The sequence below is a fragment of the Aquarana catesbeiana genome, linkage group LG01 (assembly GCF_042186555.1).
Source record: "Aquarana catesbeiana isolate 2022-GZ linkage group LG01, ASM4218655v1, whole genome shotgun sequence".
NCBI lineage: Eukaryota > Metazoa > Chordata > Amphibia > Anura > Ranidae > Aquarana > Aquarana catesbeiana.
Genome location: NC_133324.1, coordinates 563,881,048 through 563,905,139, shown reverse-complemented (window position 1 = coordinate 563,905,139; position 24,092 = coordinate 563,881,048). Strand labels below are relative to the sequence as shown.

Below are 24,092 nucleotides of genomic sequence, written 5' to 3'. Positions count from 1 at the left end.
CATCACTCACGCAAATCCACTCCACTCTAAGTTTATTGGCATGGTAAAGATGTCAATTTAGCTTCCCTGTTGATAGCAGCTCATGACATTGCTAACAATAGGCTAAGGCTGCAGCTATTTTTGCCCAGCACCAGGTGATGACTGACTGGAGCAATGTGGATACTGAGCTTTTTTGTCGCCATTTTGCCGGGTTAAGGTCTCCTGTGTGTGGCACGTGTCAGTCTTCCACACATACTACCTACTGGTGCCCTCGTGGGACCCCCTGGTGTTCCAGGTACCTCCAGGGCGCCCTCAAGTTTGTTAACAACCCCAGCTCATTCGACTCCCTTTGACTAACTTGGCCGCCCGATTCAATTTCTAGGCAAGTCACAGATCTGTAATAATTTTAATCATGGCTTGTGCAATTACACCCAGTGCCGCCTCCTACATGTCTGTGACAGCTGCTATAGGGCACACCCCAAATCTGCCTGTTCACTGAAGCAGATGAAACCCTCATGACTAAGCCGCATCAATGTCCCTTTCTTACAAGCCTGTCTGTCTTTCCATCCTTCCCCCTTGTTTTGTCAGTTTTTGGTGGAAGGGTTCACGCAGGGTTTTCACACAGGTTTCATTACATTACCTCAGGGCACGTTCGAGTGTAAAAATCTGTTGTCAGCAGTAGCAGACCTGGAGGCAGTGGACTTGCTGCTCCAGTCCGAGATGGAAAAAGGCTTGGTCATAGGGCCTTCTTCCACACCACCTTTTCATAATTGGATGGTAAACCCCCTTGGTATGGTTAAGGGGAAATTTTCAAATAAAAACTTTGTTAGATTTACGATTTGTGAGCCCCTCATTGTTCGCATGTGCCCAGTCTGAATTCCTTAATTCCGCCAGAGGAGTTTTCCCTCAAATATGCATTTGTGGACCAGGCAAGCCAACATATCTGCATAGGTAGGAATGCTTGGTTGTCCAAAGCGGACATTTCAGATGCTTTCAAGCTTTTCCCTATTTTACCTTCTCTCTGGCAGTGGCATGGCATTAAGTGGAGGGGGGTGTATTATTTCGCCTCCAAGCTCACTTTTGGGTCCAAAAGCAGCCCTTGGCTTTTTGATGTCTTTGCGGAAGCACTCAGTTGGATTCTCATGCATAGGGAACTCTGGCAGGAAGTTATCCACTATTTGGATGATTTCCTTCTTATCAAGAGTTTAAGCCGCGCACCCACTGATCTGCGAGAGCTCGTGGCCACGTTTTTTGCACTTGACGTGCCATTGCCAAGTAAGAAAATGGAAGGCCTGACTTTTTTGGGGATTGTGTTAGATTCCCGGTCCATGCAGGCAAGTCTGCCAGCAGATAAGTTGGCAAGGATCAGGGATCGTATCCATGGTTTTACAGTTTCACAAGCCATTTCCAGGAAAGATTTGCAGTCACTGTTGGGCATGTTAAACTTTGTCATGAGGATCATTCCCCAGCCAGGTCTTTCATTTCCCGGTTGCTGGCATTGCTACCCTCAGCCCCCGACTCATATTCCAGGGTAAAAGTTAAACGCAGCTGCCTTGTCTGACCTGCGCATGTGGGATGAGTTCCTCCAGCACTGGAACTGCATTTCCATGTTCATTCCTGCCCTTTTGGTGTCTTCTTTTCAGGCCATCACTGATGCAGCCACCAGAGGCTATGCGGCTATTTTTGGCACACATTGGCTGGCAGGACCATGGTCAGACGAGTGACGGGCAATTCCTGGGTTCACACAGACATCTGCCTTGTTCAAGGTCTACCCCATAATGGCGGCAGCCCAGGCGTCGGGTCAACACCGGTGTTCTGCACAATTAGGCAATTTCCAAGATCATTAACAATGGTAGGTCATGTTCTCTGCACATCATGTCTTTCATACGCAGACTCGTTTGGTTATCTCTTGAGTTTAGTGTTCACATTCACTGCAGGTTTATCAGTGGTGTACAGAATACAGCAGCAGACGCTCTATCTCGGTTTAATTTTCCGTAATTTTTTCAGCAGGTTCCAGACTGTACGACATCCCGGTAGGCCTTCAGTGTTTGCAGCTCATTCCATTAAAGCCATCCTTAAAGGTATTCAGAAATGCAACCCCCCCCTACACCTACTAACAGGCTTCCAGCCACAGGGCACGTTTTCTGGGGCATGTCAGATATGTTGTCTAGGTCCCCTTTTGGGCAGCTGCCTAGTCTTGTGCTCAAGGCAGCTATATATTTAGCCTTTTATTGGTTTCTTAGACCGGGTGAATTTACATGTATATTTACTTGGATATACTCATGGCCCAGTTGGCAGACGAACCCAGGGATAGTCCACTTTTGCCATTTCACGGGGCCTCTCTCATCTCAGCGCTTTTCATCAAACATTGCCGCACCCTCTTAAGGAATCTGGGGTTCGATCCCAAGTCTTACTCGGGTCATTCTTTCAGAATAGGGGCTGCTTCTGCTGCATCTGGCCAGGGGGTCCCTGTCCACATCAAGAGATTAGGCAGGTGGAGGTTGTCATGCTATGCCAGGTACATTGCGGAGCCGCTCATTGAGATGTCTCAGGTGTTCGTACATTTGGCTGAGTAACCGTAATGTTTTTGTTTCAATAAAACCTCCTTTGCATACTCATCCTACTGTCTTTATTTTTGCCCCCTTTTAGGCATACTGACCTTGTGACCACGGCACACCCCAGGTCACTTTCCAGCTCTATTTCCTTTCCCTAGTTATCCACAAGAGTCTCCGAGTACAAATATGCCTCTCAATGACCATTAATTTCATATCTAAAAATAAATAAATCCAGCTGTGTTACAATAACGTTGAATGGCACCTCAACACACTAATACAGTAGCAAGCAATGCACCCACACCACATGTATGTGTGTTGTGTTGCAATGCTAAAAAAGGAAAAAAAAATATTTCCCATTTTGGCTCTGTTGTGGTACATCAGCAGCCCATTGAAAATATATTTACACATACAAAACAGGTGCGTTTATTACTTCTAGTGTTATAGCATCAAAGACACCAAATACATGAAAGCAAATGTTTATTCATCAAAATGGTGTAAAACTTTGTGCGACAATAAATGCTCATATATAATCATCAAGTCCTGAATTCTCTTCAATTATTTTACCGTGAGAATATACAAATAACCTTAGGTGCACTACTGCAAACTTCAACTTGTGCACAACCCCAGTGCTCCACTGCCTCTTACCAGAATTGAAAATCTCAATTGAAGAAAATCTGTGAAGCATTTATTGTTGCACAAAGTTATACAGTGCAAAGTATTCAGAGCGCTTCACTTTTTTCCACATTTTGCTATGTTACAGCCTTATTCCAAAATGTATTAAATTCATTATTTTCCTCAGAATTCTACAAAAAATACCCCATAATGACAACGTGAAAGAGGTTTGTTTGAAATCTTTGAAAATAAAAAATGAAAAAAAAAAAAAAAAAAAAAAAAAAAAAAAATCACATCCTGTGCATCCTGTTTCCACCGATCATCCTTGAGATGTTTCTACAACTTGATTGGAGTCCACCTGTGGTAAATTCTGTTGATTGGACATGATTTGGAAAGGCACACGCCTGTCTATACAAGGTCCCACAGTTAACCATGCTTGTCAGAGCACAAACCAAGCCATGAAGTCTAAGGAATTGTCTATAGACCTCTGAGACAGGATTGTATTGAAGCACAGATCTGGGGAAAGGTACAGAAAAATTTCTGCAGCATTGAAGATCACAATGAGCACAGTGGCCCCCATCATCTATAAATGGAAGAAGTTTGGAACCACCAGGACTCTTCCAAGAGCGGGCCTGCCTGGCCAAACTGAGCGAACGGAGAAGAATGGTCACTCTGACAATGCTCCAGCGTTTCTCTATGGAGAGAGTACAACCATCTCTGCAGCACTCCACTAATCTGGCCTGTATGGTAAGAGTGGCCAGATGGAAGCTACTCCTCAGTAAAAGGCACATGACAGCCCACCTGGAGTTTGCTAAAAGGCACCTGAAGGACTCTCAGACCATGAGAAACAAAATTCTCTGATCTGATGAAACAAAGATTGAACTCTTTGGCCTGAATGGCAAGTGTCATGTCAGGAGGAAACCAGGCACCGCTCATCACCTGGCCAATACCATCCCTACAGTGAAGCATGGTGGTGGCAGCACCATGCTGTCAGGATGTTTTTCAGTGGCAGGAACTGGGAGATTGGTCAGGATCAAGGGAAGATGAATGCAGCAACGTAGAGACATCCTTGATTAAAACCTGCTCCAGAGCGCTCTGGGCCTCAGACTGGGGCAAAGGTTCATCTCCCAACTGGACAACGACCCTAAGTACACAGCAAAGATAACAAAGGAGTGGCTATGGGAAAACGCTGAATGGCCTTGAGTGGCCCAGCCAGAGCCCAGACTTGAACATCTCTGGAGAGATCTGAAAATGGCTGTGCACCGATGCTCCCCATCCAACCTGATGGCACTTAAGAGGTCCTGCAAAGAAGAATGGGAGAAACCGCCCACAAATAGGTGTGCCAAGCTTGTAGCATCATACTTGAAAAGACTTGAGGCTGTAATTGATGCCAAAGGTGCTTCAACAAAGTATTGAGCAAAAGCTGTGAATACTTATGCACATGGGGTTTTTTATTTTTTATACATTTGCAAAGATTACAAACTTCTTTCACATTGTCATTATGGGATATTGTTTGTAGAATTTTGAGGTAAATAATTTTGCAATAAGTAACATAACAAAATGTGGAAAAAGTGAAGCACAGTGAATACTTTCTGGATGCACTGTACATCATTTTGACGAATACACTTTTGCTTTAATGTATTTAGCGTCTTTGATGCTATAACACTAGATGTAATAAGTGCACCTATTTTGTATGTGTGATGTATTTCTATTTAAGTATTCTGACATGGTAGTGTGTGTTTTATTTTTATTTTTACACTCACTTATTTTTGCACACAATGAATGGGTTGTCTAGTGCAATACAGTGCTATAAACTAACTGTATGGGCCCTAAACATTTGTTGACAAGGGCTTATTAAACATACACTAGACCAGCAGTATGCCAAATGTCTTTTCTAAACTCCTGCTTGAACCAGATGCTCTCGAGCTTATTGTAACCAAGCTTGTGTTAGGTTCAGGCCTTGGTCTTGTGTGTTCCCCAGACATGAGTACAATGTGTTGCTATAAAAGTAGGAGGAGTTAATCTGTGTCCAAGTGGCCACACATCCCCAAAAGTGCTGACAGTTTAGTCTTTTTCCTTGTGCTGTCATATAATTTTGGATTTTCTGAGCAACTGGTGTTATTTTTTCACTAGGGGCATTGTCCCATACTTTGTTTTTGGAATGCATTTGTATAAAAACAGCTTAAAGCTGATGCAAAGAAAAAGTTTTATGTTTTCAATAAATGCATAATTAAATGCAGATAGTATGAACACTTGAATTTGACTTGGTATGAGTCTCTTGTAATTCCCTTTAAAGCACCAATCAAACTGGAAAGGGTGTGCTGCGTGCACATGTAATAAGGAACTTGCTTTAAAAAAAAAGGGAGGGGAGTAGAGTGAACAGTGGGACAACCTCAACAATCTGCTGCTTCTCCTAATCGGTTACGTGGGAGCAAAGTGGTGACCTGCCACGTTCCTCAACTGCAGCTCAGAAAAGTCAGGTCATCATCCTGGCTCTAATGTCTGATGGGATGTGTAAATCTCAGTACTGGCAGAAAAGTTTTGCAAATCCTTTCACAAGCAAAATGGCTACTTTATATATTTAATAAAATAACATTATAAACATATATAATTTTATAATAAATTATAGACAAATTGAAAATAAAATGAAAATATATTTAGGTGATGATCCTCATGCTACCTGTACATTTATATTTAGGACTTTATAGTCTCTTCCATCACAGTAGATGAAATCTTTCATTTAAGTCTCAACAGCAGCTTCATCACCCTCACTTTGGAGATTGCCCATTTCCAGGCCAGGTGTGTGTGGCATATTAGGAGATGAGAATCTGTAGACATGTATTCTGTTTAACATCAGGAAAAGTGAAGAAACCAGGCAGATCAAGAACACCATGCCTCCTAAAACCATGGCTATTATTACGGCAAAACTGAAGACTTCCCTGGATTTACTAGTACTGAGATCCATCTCTGGATAGGAAGGCTGTGAGCAGGAATGTCCTCTCTCATTATATGAAGAAAAGAGTGGGCAGGCAGTACAATTATTAGCAGAGGGTCCCCTGCAGGTGGAGCATGAGTAGTGACAAGGAGTACAGGTTCGGGCAATGCGAGGAAGCGCAGACAATTTTTCAGTTGTCCTAACCGGCTGCAATGTCTTGAAGTATTTTGAAGGGCAGTAAGTAATGCAAAAGTGTCCAAAGGCAAAAAATGGCATTTCACATTCTAGGAAGAAAAACAAAAATGGAGTCATGTGTACATTATTAGAGACATTATAAGCAACTACTATACAATGTAAAATCATTCTAGTGGATAGAACTGTAACATTATTTATTACAATATATCATATACCGTATTTTTCGCTCCATAAGACGCACCCCCCCCCCCCCACATAAAATAGGGGGAAATGTCTGTGCGTCCTATGGAGCGAATACTGACCAGCAGAGCCGCTAATAGGGGGATTGTTTCGGCGGCAGAAGGATGCCCTGTACATCTCTCTGCCCCAGCTAAATCTTGTTTCTCCCCTGCCTTCAGCTGCTAGAGGGAGAGAAACAAAAGGTATTGTTCTTTAATTAACCACCACAGGATTGGCATTTACATGTAAATCGAACGGGCATTGTTATGTAAACAAGGTCGACCGCCGCGATTCATATGCAAATTAACCTCCTCCTCTGCATGCCGCCCACCTAGAAGATGTAAACAGCATACAGGTGCGTATAGGGGCCATGTAGAGGTAATTATAGAGGGGGGTTTGAGGTGCAGAGTTGAATGGGAAGGAGGTGTTGGAGTGCAGAGATTAGCAGATGATGACTTAGAGGGGCAAAGTTGTACTGAGTGGGAGATAAGAATGCAGAGATTAGTAGAGATGGGGGTTTACTGTAAATACACCTGTTACATCACTGCTCAGTGTAAATGTCTCAATACATTGGTGGTTGATGTAAATACTCCTGTTGTGTTGAGGTCATGTAAATGTCCCAGTTACGTTGGGGATCAGTGTAGGGTGCCCCCTTAGATTGGTCGTCAGTGTAGAAATAATATTCAGTTATATTTTATTAAATACTTTAGTACACCATTTGGTTCTGAATTTTTTTTCATATTTTCCTCCTCTAAAACCTAGGTGTCTTATGGTCAGGTGCGTCTTATGGCGCAAAAAATACGGTAACTGTTCTATCAAACTCTAGTTTGGCAGGAAGCACAAGCTTATGATACAGTAAGTGCCAACAGATGGATACACAACTTCTGAATGTAATGAATGCAAGAGATGAGTCCTACCCCCTCCATACTGTGACTGCAGGTCCCAATTTGACAGCATTCAGGTGCACAGCCCTGAATGCAGACAGTATGCATTTGGGGCTGCTCACTCACATGCCTGCCAAATTATCGATCACAGCAATTTTTTTTTTAATCAACTAGTCTGGGGGACAGTTCTGCTAAAAAATTATGGTCACTTAAGAGACTCTGGGGTTGATTTGCTAAAACTGGAGCATTCAAAATTCTGCCACAGCTGTGCATGGTAGCCAATTAAACTTAGACAATAAAACCTGTGAGCTGATTGGTTGCTATGCAGAGCTGCACCAGATTTTGCACTCTCCAGTTTTAGTAAATCAACCCCCATGAGCTTTTAACAGAAGGGGGAATGCAGCTGACCTAAGGCTATAACCTGTCCGCTATGCGGATCATTACCTCTATATTCCTTACGGCGGTAGTAGCGAAAGGGTTAGGTATGATTTACATAAACCTATTAGTCATTGAGGTATTTAAAGCCCAACTTAGGGCTCCAGACTCCCATCCATAGCTATAACTATTTCCACCTCTGAAAGTTTCCCAGGCAGGAAAGATTTTTTGCTGTATTTTTTATGCTTACTTTTTTCAAAGTCGTCAGATTGGCCCTGGAATGCTGCAGGATCCTATTCACATCCTCTTTGGTGTGGGCAATCATCTCTGTTTCAGCCATTATACAGTGAATGCAGGGAATCATTGAAAGTAGAATCCCAGCTTTAATATCACTTTAACCACCTAAGGACTGGAAGGATTTGCCCCCTTAATGACTAGGTCATTTTTTGCGATACAGCACTGCTTTAAGTGACAATTGAGCGGTGCTGTAACCAAACAAAATTTACGATCCTCTTTCCCCACAAATAAAGCAACAATTTTTTGTTAAAAAATAAAATCGCAATAGGCGTATATTGATTGGTTTGCGCAAAAGTTATCACGCCTACAAACTATGGGATAGATTTAGGGACTTTTTTTTTTATTGTTTCTACTGTTTATGGCAGCGATCTGTAATTTTTAGTGGGACTGTAACATTGCGGTGGACAAATCTGACCCCAAACTACACTTTTTGGGGACCAGTGACATCATTACATTGATCAGTGCATTTTTATAGCACTGATCAATGTAAAAATGACACTGGTAGGGAAGGGGTTACACTAGGGAGCGATCAAGGGGTTAAGTGTGTTTCCTCAGCGTGTTCTAACTGTATGGGGGTGGGCTGCCTGGGACATGATAGAGACCACTGTTCCTGATGACTGGGAACAGTAGATCTCTGTCATGTCATCTGTTGGAATGGGGATTTGCCTTGTTTACAAAGGCAGATCCCCATTCTACCTTTGTACTAGGTGATCGCAGGTTGCCTGCATTATCCAATGTACAATGATGGTGACTCGCGCAGGAGAGCCGACCTGCTGCAGTACAACTGCGGTGGGCAGTCGTTAAGCGGTTAGTTTGTTTGGATCAAGCTGGAAAATGAATACAAGGGTCCCTCTGATTGGCCAAGGTTGAAAACTTTTCCAACTTGGCAAATCAGAGGAAGCCTAGTATTAATTCATAAAAATAGAAGGCTTCTTGTGAATGGAGTAGATGCATTCAACCTGGCTATTTAATTGCAGCAGATGGGAAGTTGCCTGTACTGCTGCCAGAACACAGTGCCGACTATCGTACGTGGCTAAATAAACCATTTGAATTGATATTAAAGCTGGATTCCACTTTCCACAAGAGGTCCTCAGTTTTTTCTGTTATGGAAAGAGCACTGGAGACAGCGACGGCTGGTGCTCCATTTGGGGGGGGCTGGCAAACAAGCCACCCATCACCCCCCTCAGTCGGTCAAACACCCCACCCCCTGGTCACTCACTCGCTCCTCCACCCACCATCCCCGCACTTACTCCATCTAGGTCGTGGGCAGCTTCAGATCCTTCCTGTTCCTCCTCCTCCGACGGCTTCACCCTGTGTCTCCTCCTTGGCTGCTTCACCCTGCATCTCTTCCTCCTCTGTGGCAAATACAGTCGTTTCTCCTCTCGGCCAATCAGGTCTTAAAGACCCGCTTCTCGATTGGCTGGGAGGAGAATCAGGAAGTCACACCACTGCGTGGGCTCAGGGCGCAGTGCTCTGCGCTCCAAAGCCTCCTTTTATTTAAGCTCGTGCTACAAAAAACAAAACAAACCCCCATTGAAATCCACACATCTGGCGCCCTGCATGTAGATTAGGGCGGTGACCACTCACTGGAGAGGACAGCTCTGGATTAAAAAAAAAATATTAACAACTCAGGCTGAAATACTTAACACCCTGGGAACGATTAAAAAAAAAAAAAAAAAAAAAAAAAAAAGCACTTACCCAGGCATGTTCCATTGATGTCACGAGTCACACAGTCACGTAACACAGGCTCAGATACTTTTCTAGCCATTACATTTTCATCAGTGCCATGCAGGATAAGCGTGAAACGGTTTAAGAATCCTTAAATATATAAAATGCCACACATAACAGTAGATTGCATGTTAATAAAAGGAAATATTTAACAGCTTAAACAAAAAAATTATTGGTTATCTAGCAACAATTGATATTTAACCACTTGCCAACCATGCTATAGCTGAATGACGGCTACAGCATGGCTGGCCCGTTCTGGGAGGGCGTCATATGACATCCTCCCATAGTCGTGCCTACTGCAGTGTGCGAGCAGTGCGCTCTGTGATCGCTGTGTCCTTAGAACACAGCTGATCACAGATCAGGGTAAAGGGCCAATCACAGTGGCCATTTACAACGTGATCAGCTGTGACCAATGACAACTGATCATGATGTAAACACAAGCCGGTTATAAGCATTCCTTTTCTCACGCTCACGGCTTGAGGAGAGACGATAACCGGCTTGTGTGAAAGGGACAATTACATTGATAATCAGGGCACTGGTTATCAGTGTCCTGATTATCAGTGCAGTCCCAACAGTGCCGCCTCATCAATGCCTCCTCATCAGTGCCACCTATCAGTGCAGCCTCATCAGCACACATCAGTGAAGGAGAAAAATTACCGGTTTGCAAAATTTTTGAACAAAAAACTGTAAGAAATGTATTTTTCCCTAAATTTTGGAGTTTTTTTTGTTTATTTAGCAAAACAAAAAAACAAAACAGTGGCTTATAAATGCCACCAAAATAAAGCTCTATTTGTGTGGCATGACTGCGTAATGGTCATTCAAAGCGTGACAATGCTGAAAGCTAAAAATTGGCCTGGGAAGGAAAGGGGTAAAAGTGCCCAGTAGGCAAGTGGTAAAATATGAAGCAAGTCATAAAACCAGCACAGTGATACCCTACCTCTGAGTCCTGGACATATGAGAGTGCTGTAGAAGGTACATTCTACATATGAAAACCCAGTCCTGTTCTGCAACCTTCACGGTAGGGATGGTTGCAGAACTAGCTTCTAAAAGCATAAATACCAACCTTGAAGGAAAAAAAAAACAAAAACAAAAAAACCCTTTAAAAATTTGCCCTGACGGAAATGCATAGGAAGTTATTTTTTAGATATACATGTAAATTAGGGATGCACCAATACCATTTCCTGACACAGGTGAGCTGTTGGCCCCTGAGAAGACGGAACCTTGCAACAATAGTTTACGGACGCTGACTCTAGGTTGACAGTGTGGGAGACCCCTGAGGGTTTAGCTCAGCTGCTGAAGCTTCACGGTGCAAAGGGTGACAGGGGTAATGTCATGTTCTGAATGTGTATGTGGATTAACGTTTGGCATCTATGAGGGTGGTTGGAGCTTGCTATATAGACAGAAACAGCCAGAATATCGGAGAGGACAGGGAGAGAAGCCTGTTAGTTTTTTCCTCGCAGCGCTATGAGCCCCCACCCTTGGATTCCTGTGTAGAACGGAGCAGTGGAAGAGGGATATTAACCCATTAGTTGCCCGTTACCCACCCCCCCCCCTGAAGCCAGAGAAGGGAATGCTAGCATGTGATATTGTGAAGAGGAGAGAAGGTGACCAAGCAGTTAAAAAGTTGTCCAAAGTAGCGAAAGTTTGTGATTTCAAAGACCGTGCTGGCAGCAGACTGCAGTAGGAGTGGCATATACTGATAAAGGAAAAGAGAGGAATTGTGTGTGATAACGGCTTGCTAGGTGTGGCGGAGGCTTGGTATAGAACGGCAAAGACATTGCATAAAAGAAGGTTGGATAGAGAAAACAAATAAAGATGGCAATTGTATTATGTATGTGTACCACAAAGTTGATAATGTGTCTGAACCACCGCCCTAGGTTAGAACCTGGAACAATGGAGGGGAGGGACAACCCTGCCCTCTGCCTAACGCCCACCTCCTTCTCACCACTCCAGCCCAAGCACAACCCACTGTAACAACTTCCTGTGGCAGCCATCTTAGTGCACCCATACCTTCACTTCCTGCCCCGCCCAGTGCACTTCCAGCAGGCAGCCATCTTGGTACACCCAGAAGGCTCAACCACGGCCTATGCCCAGTTCTCCCTGTTCTAAACCAGCATGGTTCCTACCACACACCCGTCTTCCTCAATACGGAAGCGCCACATTCACAGGCCGGATATATTAATGATGAAGAAGCATCCGAGTGGGAAGACCAACAGCAGGCAGCAAGGTCACCCACTGATTTAACCCCCAATCCGGCTCCAGACTCACAGTTCCGAGAGGATCTCAAGCATATGCTGGCAAAAGTAAGGAACAGTGCCCCTTCTCAGCCCCCGCCCCAACACCAGTCTCGGTTACCAGAAGGGGCTCCGATGATGTATGTCGCTTTTACCCCATCACAAGCATCGGCGTTAGTGACAAGTCTGCCTGACCCAGAGAAACAGCCAATGCCCTTCTACCACAGGATAGTGCAGATACAAGAAACTTACTCAGCTGCCTGGAGAGACTTGATCAGCCTATGCCAAATTAAAGCAGGACATGTCTTTTGGCCGGTCATGCAGGCGGCCTTTAATGATGCCTGCCTGACAAGTGCCACTTCCTATACCTCAGGCGTGGAGTTCTGTGCCCAACTCCACGACTGGGCAAAGAAGAAAATTGGCGGATCAGACCACCACAATCCCAGATATTGCCCAAGATAAAGGGGAGTCTGTGGAGAAGTATCATGCTAGACTGATAATCTGGGCTTCTCCCACTATGAAAAGGCACACACAAGCCTGTCATCAACTGCTTTTTTCTCAGGGCTCAGAGAGGATACACAGGAAATTCTTGACAGAATCCCTGTGTGCCTATGGTCTACAGGACCGGAAGACATCAGTCACTTAAAAGTGGCACCAGTTTCATTCAAGCTCAAAGAGGGAGCATCATTGCCCTGGAAACCACAATACCCTCTAAAGTGAGCCCAATCTGCAGCTATTTCGAAGCATGTCAAGGCCCTTGTGTCCAATGGAGCCCTGATACCCTTTTCAACCTCCATGCAACATACCTCTGTTCCCTGTGAAGAAGCGAACCCCTAAAAGAGAACCAGCTCCTTGCGGGGGGGTGCCTCTGACCGCAAAGTACTTCACAGTGGTGGACCTTGCAAACGCTTTCTTCAGTGTCCAACCTCACACCTCCTGCTGGTACCTTTTGCATTCACCCACAAAAAAACAGCAACATACCTAGACAGTTATGCCACAAGGGGCATAGAACTCTCCAAGCCAGTTAGCAAAAGCTATAATCCTTGACACATGGCAAGGGGATCAACCGGAAGTGATTGACCTTCTCCTCTGCGCAGGTGACTTACCCACTGTTGAAGTCACCTCAGAGAGCCTGTTGTGCTATCTTGCCAACCATGGTTGCAAAGCCTCAAAAACGGAAAATTGTATACTCACCTTTCCGTAATTTTCCTTTCCTGTCGTATCTTCATGGCAGCATACACTTTGGGTTGTGACTCCGCCCCCACAACCTGATAGGACTACATAGCTATAAGTTGTAGAGATGGCTCCTGCCCAGTATTCTCCGTATATATATCTCACCTTAGACGGGTGGGAGATTGTATGCTGCCATGAAGATACGACAGGAAAGGAAAATTACGGAAAGGTGAGTATACAATTTTCCGTTTTCCTGTCGCATCATGGCAGCATACACTTTGGGGAGTAACTCGCAAAGACTGGGTGGGAATTCAAACTAAGTTTATTAATCAAATAATAGAGGAATTGGCCTGGATAACGGATCCTCCGAAATCCACCGTGGATAAGCAGGCGGAATCCACCTTGTAATGAGACATGAAGGTGTTCCTGGAGGACCAGGTAGCCGCTCTGCAAATCGTCTCCGCCGAGACTCTACAATATGCCGCCCAGGAGGTTGCCACTGCCCTGGTGGAGTGTGCCCTTAAGCCCTCAGGTACTTGATGGTTACTCAGTGAGTAAGATCTCTTGATGGTTTTTACTAGCCATGAAGCAATGGTGCGTGAGGATGCCGCTTGACCTCTCCTGAAACCATGTGGGATAATTAGGAGGTTCTCCGACTTTCTGATGGATTTTGTTGCTGAGAGATATTCCATAACGGTACCCTTAACATCTAGCGGATGAGGGTCTCCCTGATCCGTGCTGAGTGCTGGAAGATTAATCTCCTGGTTAAAATGGAAAGATGAGGACACCTTGGGGATGAATCGATCCGAAGGCCTTAGGACTAGCCTGTCTGGAAGAACAACCAAATATGGTTCGCTAACCATTAGAGCTTGCATCTCTGACACTCGCTTCGCCGATGTTATGGCTATTAAAAATGAAACCTTCAGCGTTAGATCCCAGAGGGATATGCTCTGCGTTGGAAAAAAGGGTTCCTTGGATAATGCCTCTAGAACAATTGAGAGATCCCAGACCGGGAATGACGGTTTTCTGGGGGGCCTCAGCTTTAGACAGGCCCTCTGAAACTGAACCACCAGAGGCTCTTGCGCCCATTTAACTCCTGTCAAGGCGGACAGGGCCGATACCTGGACCTTCAGGGTGCTTGACCTAAGGCCTTTCTCTAGGCCTAATTGAAGGAATTCCAAGATCTGAGACACCGACGGGGAGGACGAGTCCCAACCTTGCTGTTGGGAGAAGGAGACAAATTTTTCCCAAACTCTTCTGTACGTGATGTTGGTAGTAGGCCTCCTGGCCTGGAGTAAGGTATCCACCACCTTCTGGGAACAGCCCTGCTCTAGGTACCTAGCCCTTTCAGTCTCCAGGCCATCAAGTGTAGCTTCCCCGGGTTCGGGTGAAGAAGATGTCCCTGGGAGAGTAGGTCTGTCCTCAATGGGAGAGGCAGAGGCTCTGCCGTGTTCAGCTGCATGAGGGTAGTAAACCATGGCCTCCTCGGCCAGAAAGGGATCACTGCTACCACCAATGCTGTTGACTTCTTGAGCCTCAGGAGGAATCTCGCTATGAGAGGCGTCGGGGGAAAAATGTACCCCAGGTGAAAGTTCCAGGGGTGTTGGAGGCAGTCCGTCCCCTCTGCCGAAGGAAACGGTATCCTTGATAGGAATCTCTGACACTTTGTGTTCTCCGGAGTTGCTGCTAGGTCTATCTCTGGAGGGCCCCAGGTTCGGGATATGAGAGCATAGGCTTGTGGACTCAGAGACCATTCGTTGTTGGAGTGGAAATTTCTGCTCAGCGAGTCGGCTAAGGTGTTCTGGACTCCCGGGACATAAACCGCCCTTAGATCCAGTAGATTCAGCTGCGCCCATTCCAGAACAGGACGGACCTCCTGCAACATGGACTTGCTTCTGGTGCCCCCCTGCCTGTTGATGTAGGCAACAGCCACCTTGTTGTCCATCCTCAGGAGGACGTGCTTCCCCCTCAAGTAAAAATTGAAGGCCAGGAGAGCCTGGAACGCTGCTCTCATCTCCAGAACGTTCGACACTGTATCCTGTGCCCTGAAAGGCCAACGACCCTGAGCCGCAAGGTCCTGATAGTGAGCTCCCCATCCCTGTAGACTGGCATCTGAGGTCACGGTTTCTTGATAGGGAGTGATTATATGCCTGCATCTTCTCAAGTTGTGAGATCGTACCCACCACATCAATGATTGCTTTACCTCCTGGGAGATGAGGATTGGTTGGGACATTGATGTGCCCTTCCACTGACGTAGGAAGGAGATCTGGAGAGGCCTCGAATTCCATTGCGCCCATTGGACCATTGGAATGGTGGAAGCTAGGGAGCCCAGGATACTGAGACACGTCCTGGCCGGGAGCATTGTAGCGGAGATTGCCCTTTTCACCTTTTGAATTAGAGGAGGGATTTTTTCCCCCGGAAGTTCCACTGTATTCTCCCTTGTGTCCAATTCGGCTCCCAGAAAGACCATTCTCTGTGTGGGATGGATGTTGCTCTTCTTCCAATTTATCAGCCACCCTAGGGACTGTAACGTGGAGACCAGGATTTCCCTGTGAAGGACAAGAGAGTCCTGGCTGTCTGAGAGAAGTAGGATGTCGTCCAGATAATGGTGGACCCTCAGCCCGTTTTCTCTCAGGTGGGCTATTACAGGTAATAGGACTTTTGTAAATGTCCTGGGTGCGGTAGAGATCCCGAACGGAAGGCTTCGGAATTGGAAGTGCCGATGATTTAGGGTAAACCGGAGAAATTTTTGGAACTCGGAATGGATAGGGATATGCAAATACGCGTCCTGGAGGTCGATTGACAGCATCCAATCTCCCAAGTTTATTGCTTGGAGGATTGATTGAAGGCTTTCCATCTTGAATGTTTCTAACCGTATCGACCGGTTGAGGTTTTTTAGGTCCAAGACTGGACGAAGGTCCCCTGATTTCTTTTTCACTAAGAAAAGTGGGGAGTAGAAACCTTTGCCTCTTTGGGATGGCGGTACCTCCACTATTGCTTGTTTCTGGAGCAACTCTTGGATATACTGGACTAGGGATAGTCTTTTCTCTTGAGCAGGAGGAAGTCTGGTTGAGCAGAATTGGTCTCTTGGAGGACGACCTCTGAATGCCCATCTGTGTCCGAAATGAATGGTGGACACCGTCCATGGGTCCTTTATCATTCCCGCCCAGACCAACTTGAACTTTGTGAGTCTGGCACCCACTACCGCTGGTTGGGCGGGCGAACCTTCAAAAGGACTTCTGGTCATTGGAGGCAGGGGTCTTGGGTTTCTGGAACTTGAGGAAGGACGTCTGGGGGTTCTTCCAGCTCCTTCTGTATTCCTTCCCGGGTCTATAGGATTTCGCATCCCTATATCTTTCCGGAAGATTACGTTTAAAGGGAGGTGGCCTTTGTTGTTTCGGCCTTCTGTCCGATGGTATGAGACCCGACTTCACGCCTGTTACTTTAGAGATTGCGGAATCCAGCTTTGCTCCAAAGAGGTTCACCCCGTCATACGGAATCCTGCACCAGTTTGATTTCGAGGCGGGGTCAGCCGACCAAGGTTTAAGCCATAGCGCCCTTCTGGCCATTACAGAGGCTAACATGGACCTTGATGTGGATCTGATAGTATCTACGGAAGCCTCCGCCACGAAATCTCCCGCAAGGCTAAGTTCTTGTAAGGCCTTAGTGATCTGTTCTTGATCTGCGCCCTCAGTGACGAGCCTCGCTGTAGCTGAGGACCAGCTGGAGATAGCTTTCCCAACCGCCGCTAATGCCACCGCTGGCCTGCAGGCACCTCCTGCGAACAGGTAAGCTCTCTTAAGGTCTGTATCCAGATTCCTGTCAAGCACGTCTCTGAACGTTACTGCATCTTCAATGGGGAGCGTCACGTGCCTGGCTAGACGCATCAAAGATGCATCCACTACTGGAGGAGAAAGTAAGGGAGATACTTTGGGTTGCTTGAGTGGGTACAGCTTGGTAAGTCTGTTGGATAGACTGAACTTCTTTTCCGGATTCTGCCACTCCTCCTTAATGAGCTCATCTAATTCGTCGATGAATGGGAAAGCCTCCGGAACCTTCTTGAGGTTTGGGAAATACTTTCTCTGTTTAGGCTGTGTCTCCTCAAGCTCCTCCCAGTTAATCGCTTCCTTAACCGATCTGATGAACGGTTCTATGAGCGCAAAATCAAAGCCAGCTGATGCTTCCGGCTCTTCATCATCCGACAGGAGTTCTTGCTCTCTTGATGCACTGGGAATGGTGGGTGAGGTGCTATAGGCCGTAAACTCCACATCAGGAGTTGAGACCTGGGGAGTGGAGACTCCAGTGGGTTCTATGGGATCCGGCTCTTTCTCCCTAATGGCTTCATCTATGCACTTGCGGCAGGCTAGTTTGTCTGGGAGGGCCGTGGCCCCACATACCCAGCAGGCGTACCCGGCTGGGTGGGAAGGGTGCGTAGAGGATTGGTGTCCTCGTGCAGGGGATCTTCTGCGGTAGGAACGGCTATGCCTTGAATGGGATCGACTCCGTCTACGACTCCCCTTGCAGCCTGAGCGACTTCTTCCGCGTGAGCGGCTGCGTCTATGGCCGGAGCGGCTTCTCCTGTGTGAAGATTCTCTTCGTGATTTAGATGATCTTGCGGACCTGACAGGGCTGACCAATTAGGTAGCATTAGTACGGTCCTGCTCTCTTTTTCAATCTTCTCTACTTACCGCTGGAATCCCCCCCCCTTACCTATTAGGCTGGTGGTGATCTGCTGGGGCAGCGGCCTCCATAGGAGAGGAAGGTGAGTACCTGAGAAGGGTATAGGAAGGTAAGAACATGCAACCAGGCCCCAAAAAACAGTGCATAAGTATTAGACACTTACCCAGAGAGAGAGGTAGCTTTAGGAATGCAGAAGGTCAAAACACAGCAGTCAGAAGTCTTCCAGGAGGCAAGGAGAGCTCAGAAATGACAAACAGGGCTTTTAAATTTGCCGCCATGGCCGCCGAGGTCACGACCCGCTCGCGCATGCGCAGTAGCGGCGCGAGGCGCCCGGCGCCATCTTGGAAACTGGCAAAATCGAAAGGACGCCCTGACGGCGCGCACCGCGCATGCGCGGAAGCGCCGAGACGCCCGGGAAGCCTGTAGAGAGGCACAGAGGGACCACAGAGCCCAGCAAAGAGGGAGAAAGACAAAAAGTGAAGAAAAGAGGCATGGCGACCGCTGCACAACAACTAAGCCTGTTTAAGGCTTATACTGGACCGCAACATACCCCCGAGATCACCAGAGCGGGGCTCCTTCCATCTAGCTCGTTTAGAGGCTGTACAGGTAAGGACTTCCACCCAGGAGAGGCTAGAACCTGGCTGGGGCGAGTTCGGTAAGGGGGTGCTTCTGATATGTTCAGTCCTTCAGGTGAGGAAATATAAGAGAATACTGGGCAGGGGCCATCTCTACAACTTATAGCTATGTAGTCCTATCAGGTTGTGGGGGCGGAGTCACAACCCAAAGTGTATGCTGCCATGATGCGACAGGAAACCCAAATTGCAGTGGTGCTCAACATCTGTCATTTTCCCTGGACTAATTTCCTATTGCAGAGCATGGATTCCAGAAGCCTCCCTACTGATGCAACCTTTGTATGATGTTCTGAGCAACATTCAACTTTGAGGCCCTCAAGCGCCATCTCCTCTGCCCCAGCGTTAGGGCTACCAGACTACGACAAAACGTTCAAGCTTTGTATCCGAATGTCTGGGACATGCTGCATGTGTACTCACCCAATCACACGGCAACCGCCTACACCCCATAGGATATTATTAATGTCGGCTGGATGCAGCAGCAAGAGGAGGCCTATTGTGTCTGCGAGCTGTCTTTGCTGCACAAGCCTTGCTCGACAAAAGACTTGGTCCTCGGACACTGCCTCGTTCTGCTTGCTCCCCATGACATTGCTGCTATATTCAACCAGATCCAGCCAAAACATCTGTCCACTGCCAGACACTTGAGACTCCTATGTTCCCTCCTTCTACCGCACCACATTACTCTATTATGTTGTCAAACACTGAACCCTTCCACCCTTCTTCCACTTCCCGAGGGGGGAATAGGAGGAGTCGAGTCCTGACTTGCCACCCCATGACTCCTTCGAACTAACGCGGCTGGAAACCATGCATCTCCCCACCGTGAGTGAAATACCCCTGCAGAATCCAGACCCAACAATTTTTGTTTGCTGATGGACAAGGCAAATACCACACAGGATACGCGGTCACCACTGAAAACACGGTTCTACAAGCTGAAGCCTTACCACAGGTGATGTCTGCACAGGAGGTAGACCTGCAAGCACATACTACATTGGCATGTACATTGGCATAGGGAAAAATAGCCAACATTCATATGGACTCAAGAGACTGACGGCTGCAGGAACACCTGTGAAACACAGTTCAGCCATCAAGGACTTGACGGACGCTTTGCTTCTTCCAACCCAAGTGGCTATTCTGAAAGTAAAAGCACAAGGCAAACAACTCGAAGGAAGCCCGAGGCACTCTAGCTAGTTCAGCTGCCAAACAGACAGCCAGCGGTCCACGGGAAGTGGACAGCAGGGTGGTAGAAGACGACCTACACAGTGCTTGCCCTACAGACTTTTCCAGTGGACAGAGTTTATCTGAAACAACTACTAGAAGCAGCAGGTCCGGATGAGAAGGAAAGCTGGAAACGGAGAGGAACAACTCTCAGCGATGGACTATTCGAGTGCAACAAGAAGCCTTGTCTACCCAGGAGTATGTACCCAGCCGTGGTGCAATGGGCACATGGAGCTGCCCACTTGTCAAAGACTCTTATGAACTCTCTTATCAACAAGTACTATGTAGAACCAGGAGTTACTCCACTGACCAACAACTTCTACAAATCATGCACTATCTGCACCAAATGTAACCCAGGACGCACAGAAAAGGCACCGCAAAAGCACCTGGCAAAAGCCCTATACCCCTTTCAGGGGATACAAATTGATCAAATCCAAATGCCAAAAAGTGTCAGATTCGAATACGCCCTAGTGGTGGTGGACATGACTGCCAGGACCACGGCTAAGAAACTACTTAGTGAGATAGTATGTAGATTTGGGGTCCCAGAGGTGATAGAGAGTGATCAGGGCCCAGTCTCCACAGCAACCCATACAAAAGAGATTTGGGCAGTACTGGGGGTTCAGTTGGCTCTACACACCCCATACCACCCTCAAAGCAGCGGGAAGGTAGAAAGGATGAATGGGCCTTTAAAAAACAGGATGTTAAAGATGGCCCAAGAGACTAACATGAGTTGGGCCAGACAGTTTGCCCATTGCCCTGTTCAGTGTCAGACACACCCCCTGGGGGAAACATGCCCTATCCCCCTATAAATTTTTTTTGGTTCAGCTCCCAGACTTGGCTGTTACTTCCCACAGCAGTTGCAGTTACAATCTGAAGTGTAGACTAATTATGTAACCGCATTATCATGAGAATTAACCCAAATGCATGCCCAGGTGTTTTCTTCCACTCCAGATCCCGAATTAGATACAGGAACACACCAACTACTGCCTGGAGATTAGGTGCTGGTAAAGAAGTTTGTGAGGAAGCACTCCCTTGATGGTCCATTCCAAGTTTTGCTGACTACAGCCACCTCAGTCAAATTGGCCAGGAAGAACACCTGGATACATGCTTCCCACGGCAAGAAAGCTCCAACCCCTAAGGACAAGATCCCGCCCACTTCATGATGACCATGCTGCATATCCTTTTTCTGTTTGGTCTGGGGGGGGGCAGGAGGTGGCCATCACAAAAAATGATAACATAACTACATTTTGGTATAACTCTTCAAGCACACGTGGCCACCTGTACCTTTGATTACTGTGACATAGTACCTTGTCCGTTTGACCCTTCATGACAATGCCATTGGTACAGTGACATTCCTGATGGTAAGGATATATATGAGTGTGTCACAGACAGTTACTGGGGACAGAGTTGTGGTTCCTAGGGGGGGCAGAGGGTTGGAACACAGGGCCAGACTGGGGGTACCGGCCACAGAGTGCATTAGACAAGAAATATGAAAATGGAAAGTCCCTGATAAGCAGAATGACTTTGCGGAAGGCAGGTACAAAACCAGGTCCAGTCCCTTGGTGATGTGTATTGGATCTGTGGGGATTTGAAAATCAGGACCAGATTGGAGGGAATATGGACCGGTGAATGTGCCCTTGCAAAGGTCATTATGCCTCTCCATATCCTAACAGAAGATACCCCTGATACATACACTGACTCAACACCCAGTCACAGGAGGAAGCGGGCAGCTCCCTCCGGAAGCTTTGACCCTCATGTGTACATAGATGCCATAGGGGTCCCAAGGGGGATCCCTGATGAATTCAAAGCCAGGGACCAGGTAAAAGCTTGTTCCGAGTCTTTGATCCCCATAATAACTGTCAACAAAAGAATGTAGATTGGATTAACTACATATACTATAACCAACAGAGATTCGTGAATTATACCAGAGAGGCCCTCCAGGGAATTGCTGACCAGTTAACCCCCACTTCCTACATGACATTCCAGGACAGGATGGCCTTAGACATGGTGTTAGCTGAGAAAGGTGTCTGTAAAATGATAAAAAAAAAAAAAAAAAAAAACACGGGAACCTGTTGCACTTACATTCCTGATAATACCGGCCCAAATGGTAAGGTTACTCTAGCTATAAAGAAATTAGAAGATCTGTCATTGGAGTTGAAGAAGAACTCAGGTATTACAGACCCATGGGATCAATATTTTAGCTGGATGAGTGGGTGGCAAAAGATGCTTGCCCAGATAGGGGTAACGGTATTAATAATCTTGGTTCTTCTAGCCCTGATTGTATGCTGTATTCTACCTTTCGTAAAGAAGCTAATGAGCAAGGCTGTAGACAACAGCACACCTACATTTCTCCACCAAGAGGAGGACCCCCTTATGATGGAAGAGGACAAACCCCTCACCCCTCTACAGTCACTCCCTGTCCATAATCTCACAATCCTATAGGGTTATAGGGATAGATAGCGCCTGACTGCCCTTCTCTAACTGTATCGAGGGGGGTAGTGAACTAGTTGCTGCCCGTCTCTATATACAGCCTAAAAGAGTTGCTGAGGAAAATGGGTCAGGTGAGTAGGACCTTTAGCATGAGGGACAGAAAAGAAAATAGCCATTTTAGGGGGGACTGTGGAGGATGTTGTGTTTGTTAAAATATGATTTTTTTTTTATATTAATTAGACATAACATTACATGGGACAATACTGGTTGCTCATGAGTAGATATTTCTCAAACAAATGCTGCTGCATACAATGGGTACTTAGATACCATTGTTGTATTCAAATGACAGTTTCAACAGTCCATTGTTTCTAAAGCTACAGTAAACAGGTATGTTTTCTGTTGTTTGGCAACTATGGTAAACAGCCCGACATATAAAAGGGGGATTCAGGCATAAGCTAGGGACACATCATCATGTTTTAAGATCAGAAGCCACTCATGATACAAGGTGGTTCCTGGTCTCAAGGAGAATCGTTGCCAATGGAGATCACAAACATACAGTAACTGAAGTTAAGTAACTCTTAAATGTATTTGTACTGTTATAAACCATAGGTTGTTCATTTGCTTGGCATTTTGCTTGTTATAGATACCTGTCAGTCTTATATTGTATTCCTAATATTGTAATAGTTTTGTATATACAGCATCTTTGTATAGTAAAAGCACATTTACACACTGCAGAAGTCTCAGCTTCCTTGCTTATACCACAAAGTAATCTTGCTAGGTAGACGCAAGCAAAACAAATGTACATAATGATAATCAGAAAATGCCTATTTGGCAGAGTCTTCTACAGGTCCAGGGAAGAGGATCCTGTGAGTAGGAACCCAGAACCCTGAAGGTGGGCACGTTACCCGCCATGATGGGTGAAGGTTGGATCTGTCTTTTATCAGCAGTTTCCTGCAGCGGGGATAAGGTAAGGGAAGACAATCCTAAGTATACACCTTATGGATTATCTTCTTTTTTTGAGTAGTTTGTATGTCTTACCTGGTTTCTGCCACTAGAGGGAGTAAGAGACATACCTGGTGTATACTTACATGCCATCCAGGATACACGCTCAGTGAAGCTGGTCTGAGAAGACGCTCACCTCCTCCACTGCAGGCTCTGTCACATGATCTGAAAGGGGGGATCCCACGAAGTCTAGAGGATCCCACGTAGTCCTCCGGTTGTCTTCTTCCCCCCCCCCCCCTGCCATGTTGGTCCTACGGGGGCACGCTTTTACAGCGGATTTGGCGGTGAATGAGGAGGAGCGTGGTTGCTAGCGCCGTGCACGTGCGGCGTGCATGGCGCATCAGTGTGCAGGGCGCGAGGTGGCTGTTTTTAAAAGCTCAGGACACCAGAGCCCTGTAAGCAGTGGGACACAGAGCTGTGGGCAGTAAGCATCTCGGTGGGTTCGGATCTAGGCATATTTAAGACACCTACTCAGCATCAGGTTGTGCAGACTAAGCTAATAATAAGATTGTAAAACTAGGCACAACAGTGATTGCATTTATACTAGTACCTCTGCTTTTGTCAGCTTAGGACTATGTCTCCCGTAAGAGGGCTTCAGGGGCAGGTAAAAGAGCCAATAAGAAATCCCCACCTAGATCTAAGGGTTCTATCCCCCCTGAAAGACTGGAGGCAGCCGTACAGGATGAACCATTGCCCCGTCAGGCTTGCAGCCTCTCCCAACATTGCAGCCCTGCATAGGGCTTTTACAGACTGTTGTTTGCATTTGCAGTGTGTGGTGTACAGGAGAAGTTAGCTGCTTAATCGCAGCATCCTCACAAGAGGGCAGAAATTGGTTCCCCTTCCCCTGCCCTAAATCCTCAATCAAGAGGTTCAACAATCTGATGATGAAAGATCACCATCAGGGGACAAGGAACAGGTGCGATCTGAGAAGGTGGAGGTATCAGAGGCCT

General features: G+C 46.5%; 1 protein-coding gene across 1 annotated transcript in view; it reads right to left on the bottom strand.

Annotated features, from left to right (window-relative positions):
* Positions 1-5,824: 5,824 nt before the first annotated feature.
* PCSK4 (proprotein convertase subtilisin/kexin type 4) overlaps positions 5,825-24,092 on the bottom strand; it is a 208,281-nt gene continuing 190,013 nt past the window's right edge. Inside the window, exons 14-15 of the mRNA XM_073596734.1 lie at positions 9,750-9,869; positions 5,825-6,365 (exon numbers count right to left, since the gene is read on the bottom strand). Coding sequence (XP_073452835.1) covers positions 5,887-6,365; positions 9,750-9,869 — 599 coding nt within the window. The 3' untranslated portion in view covers positions 5,825-5,886. The remainder of the gene's footprint in view (positions 6,366-9,749; positions 9,870-24,092) is intronic.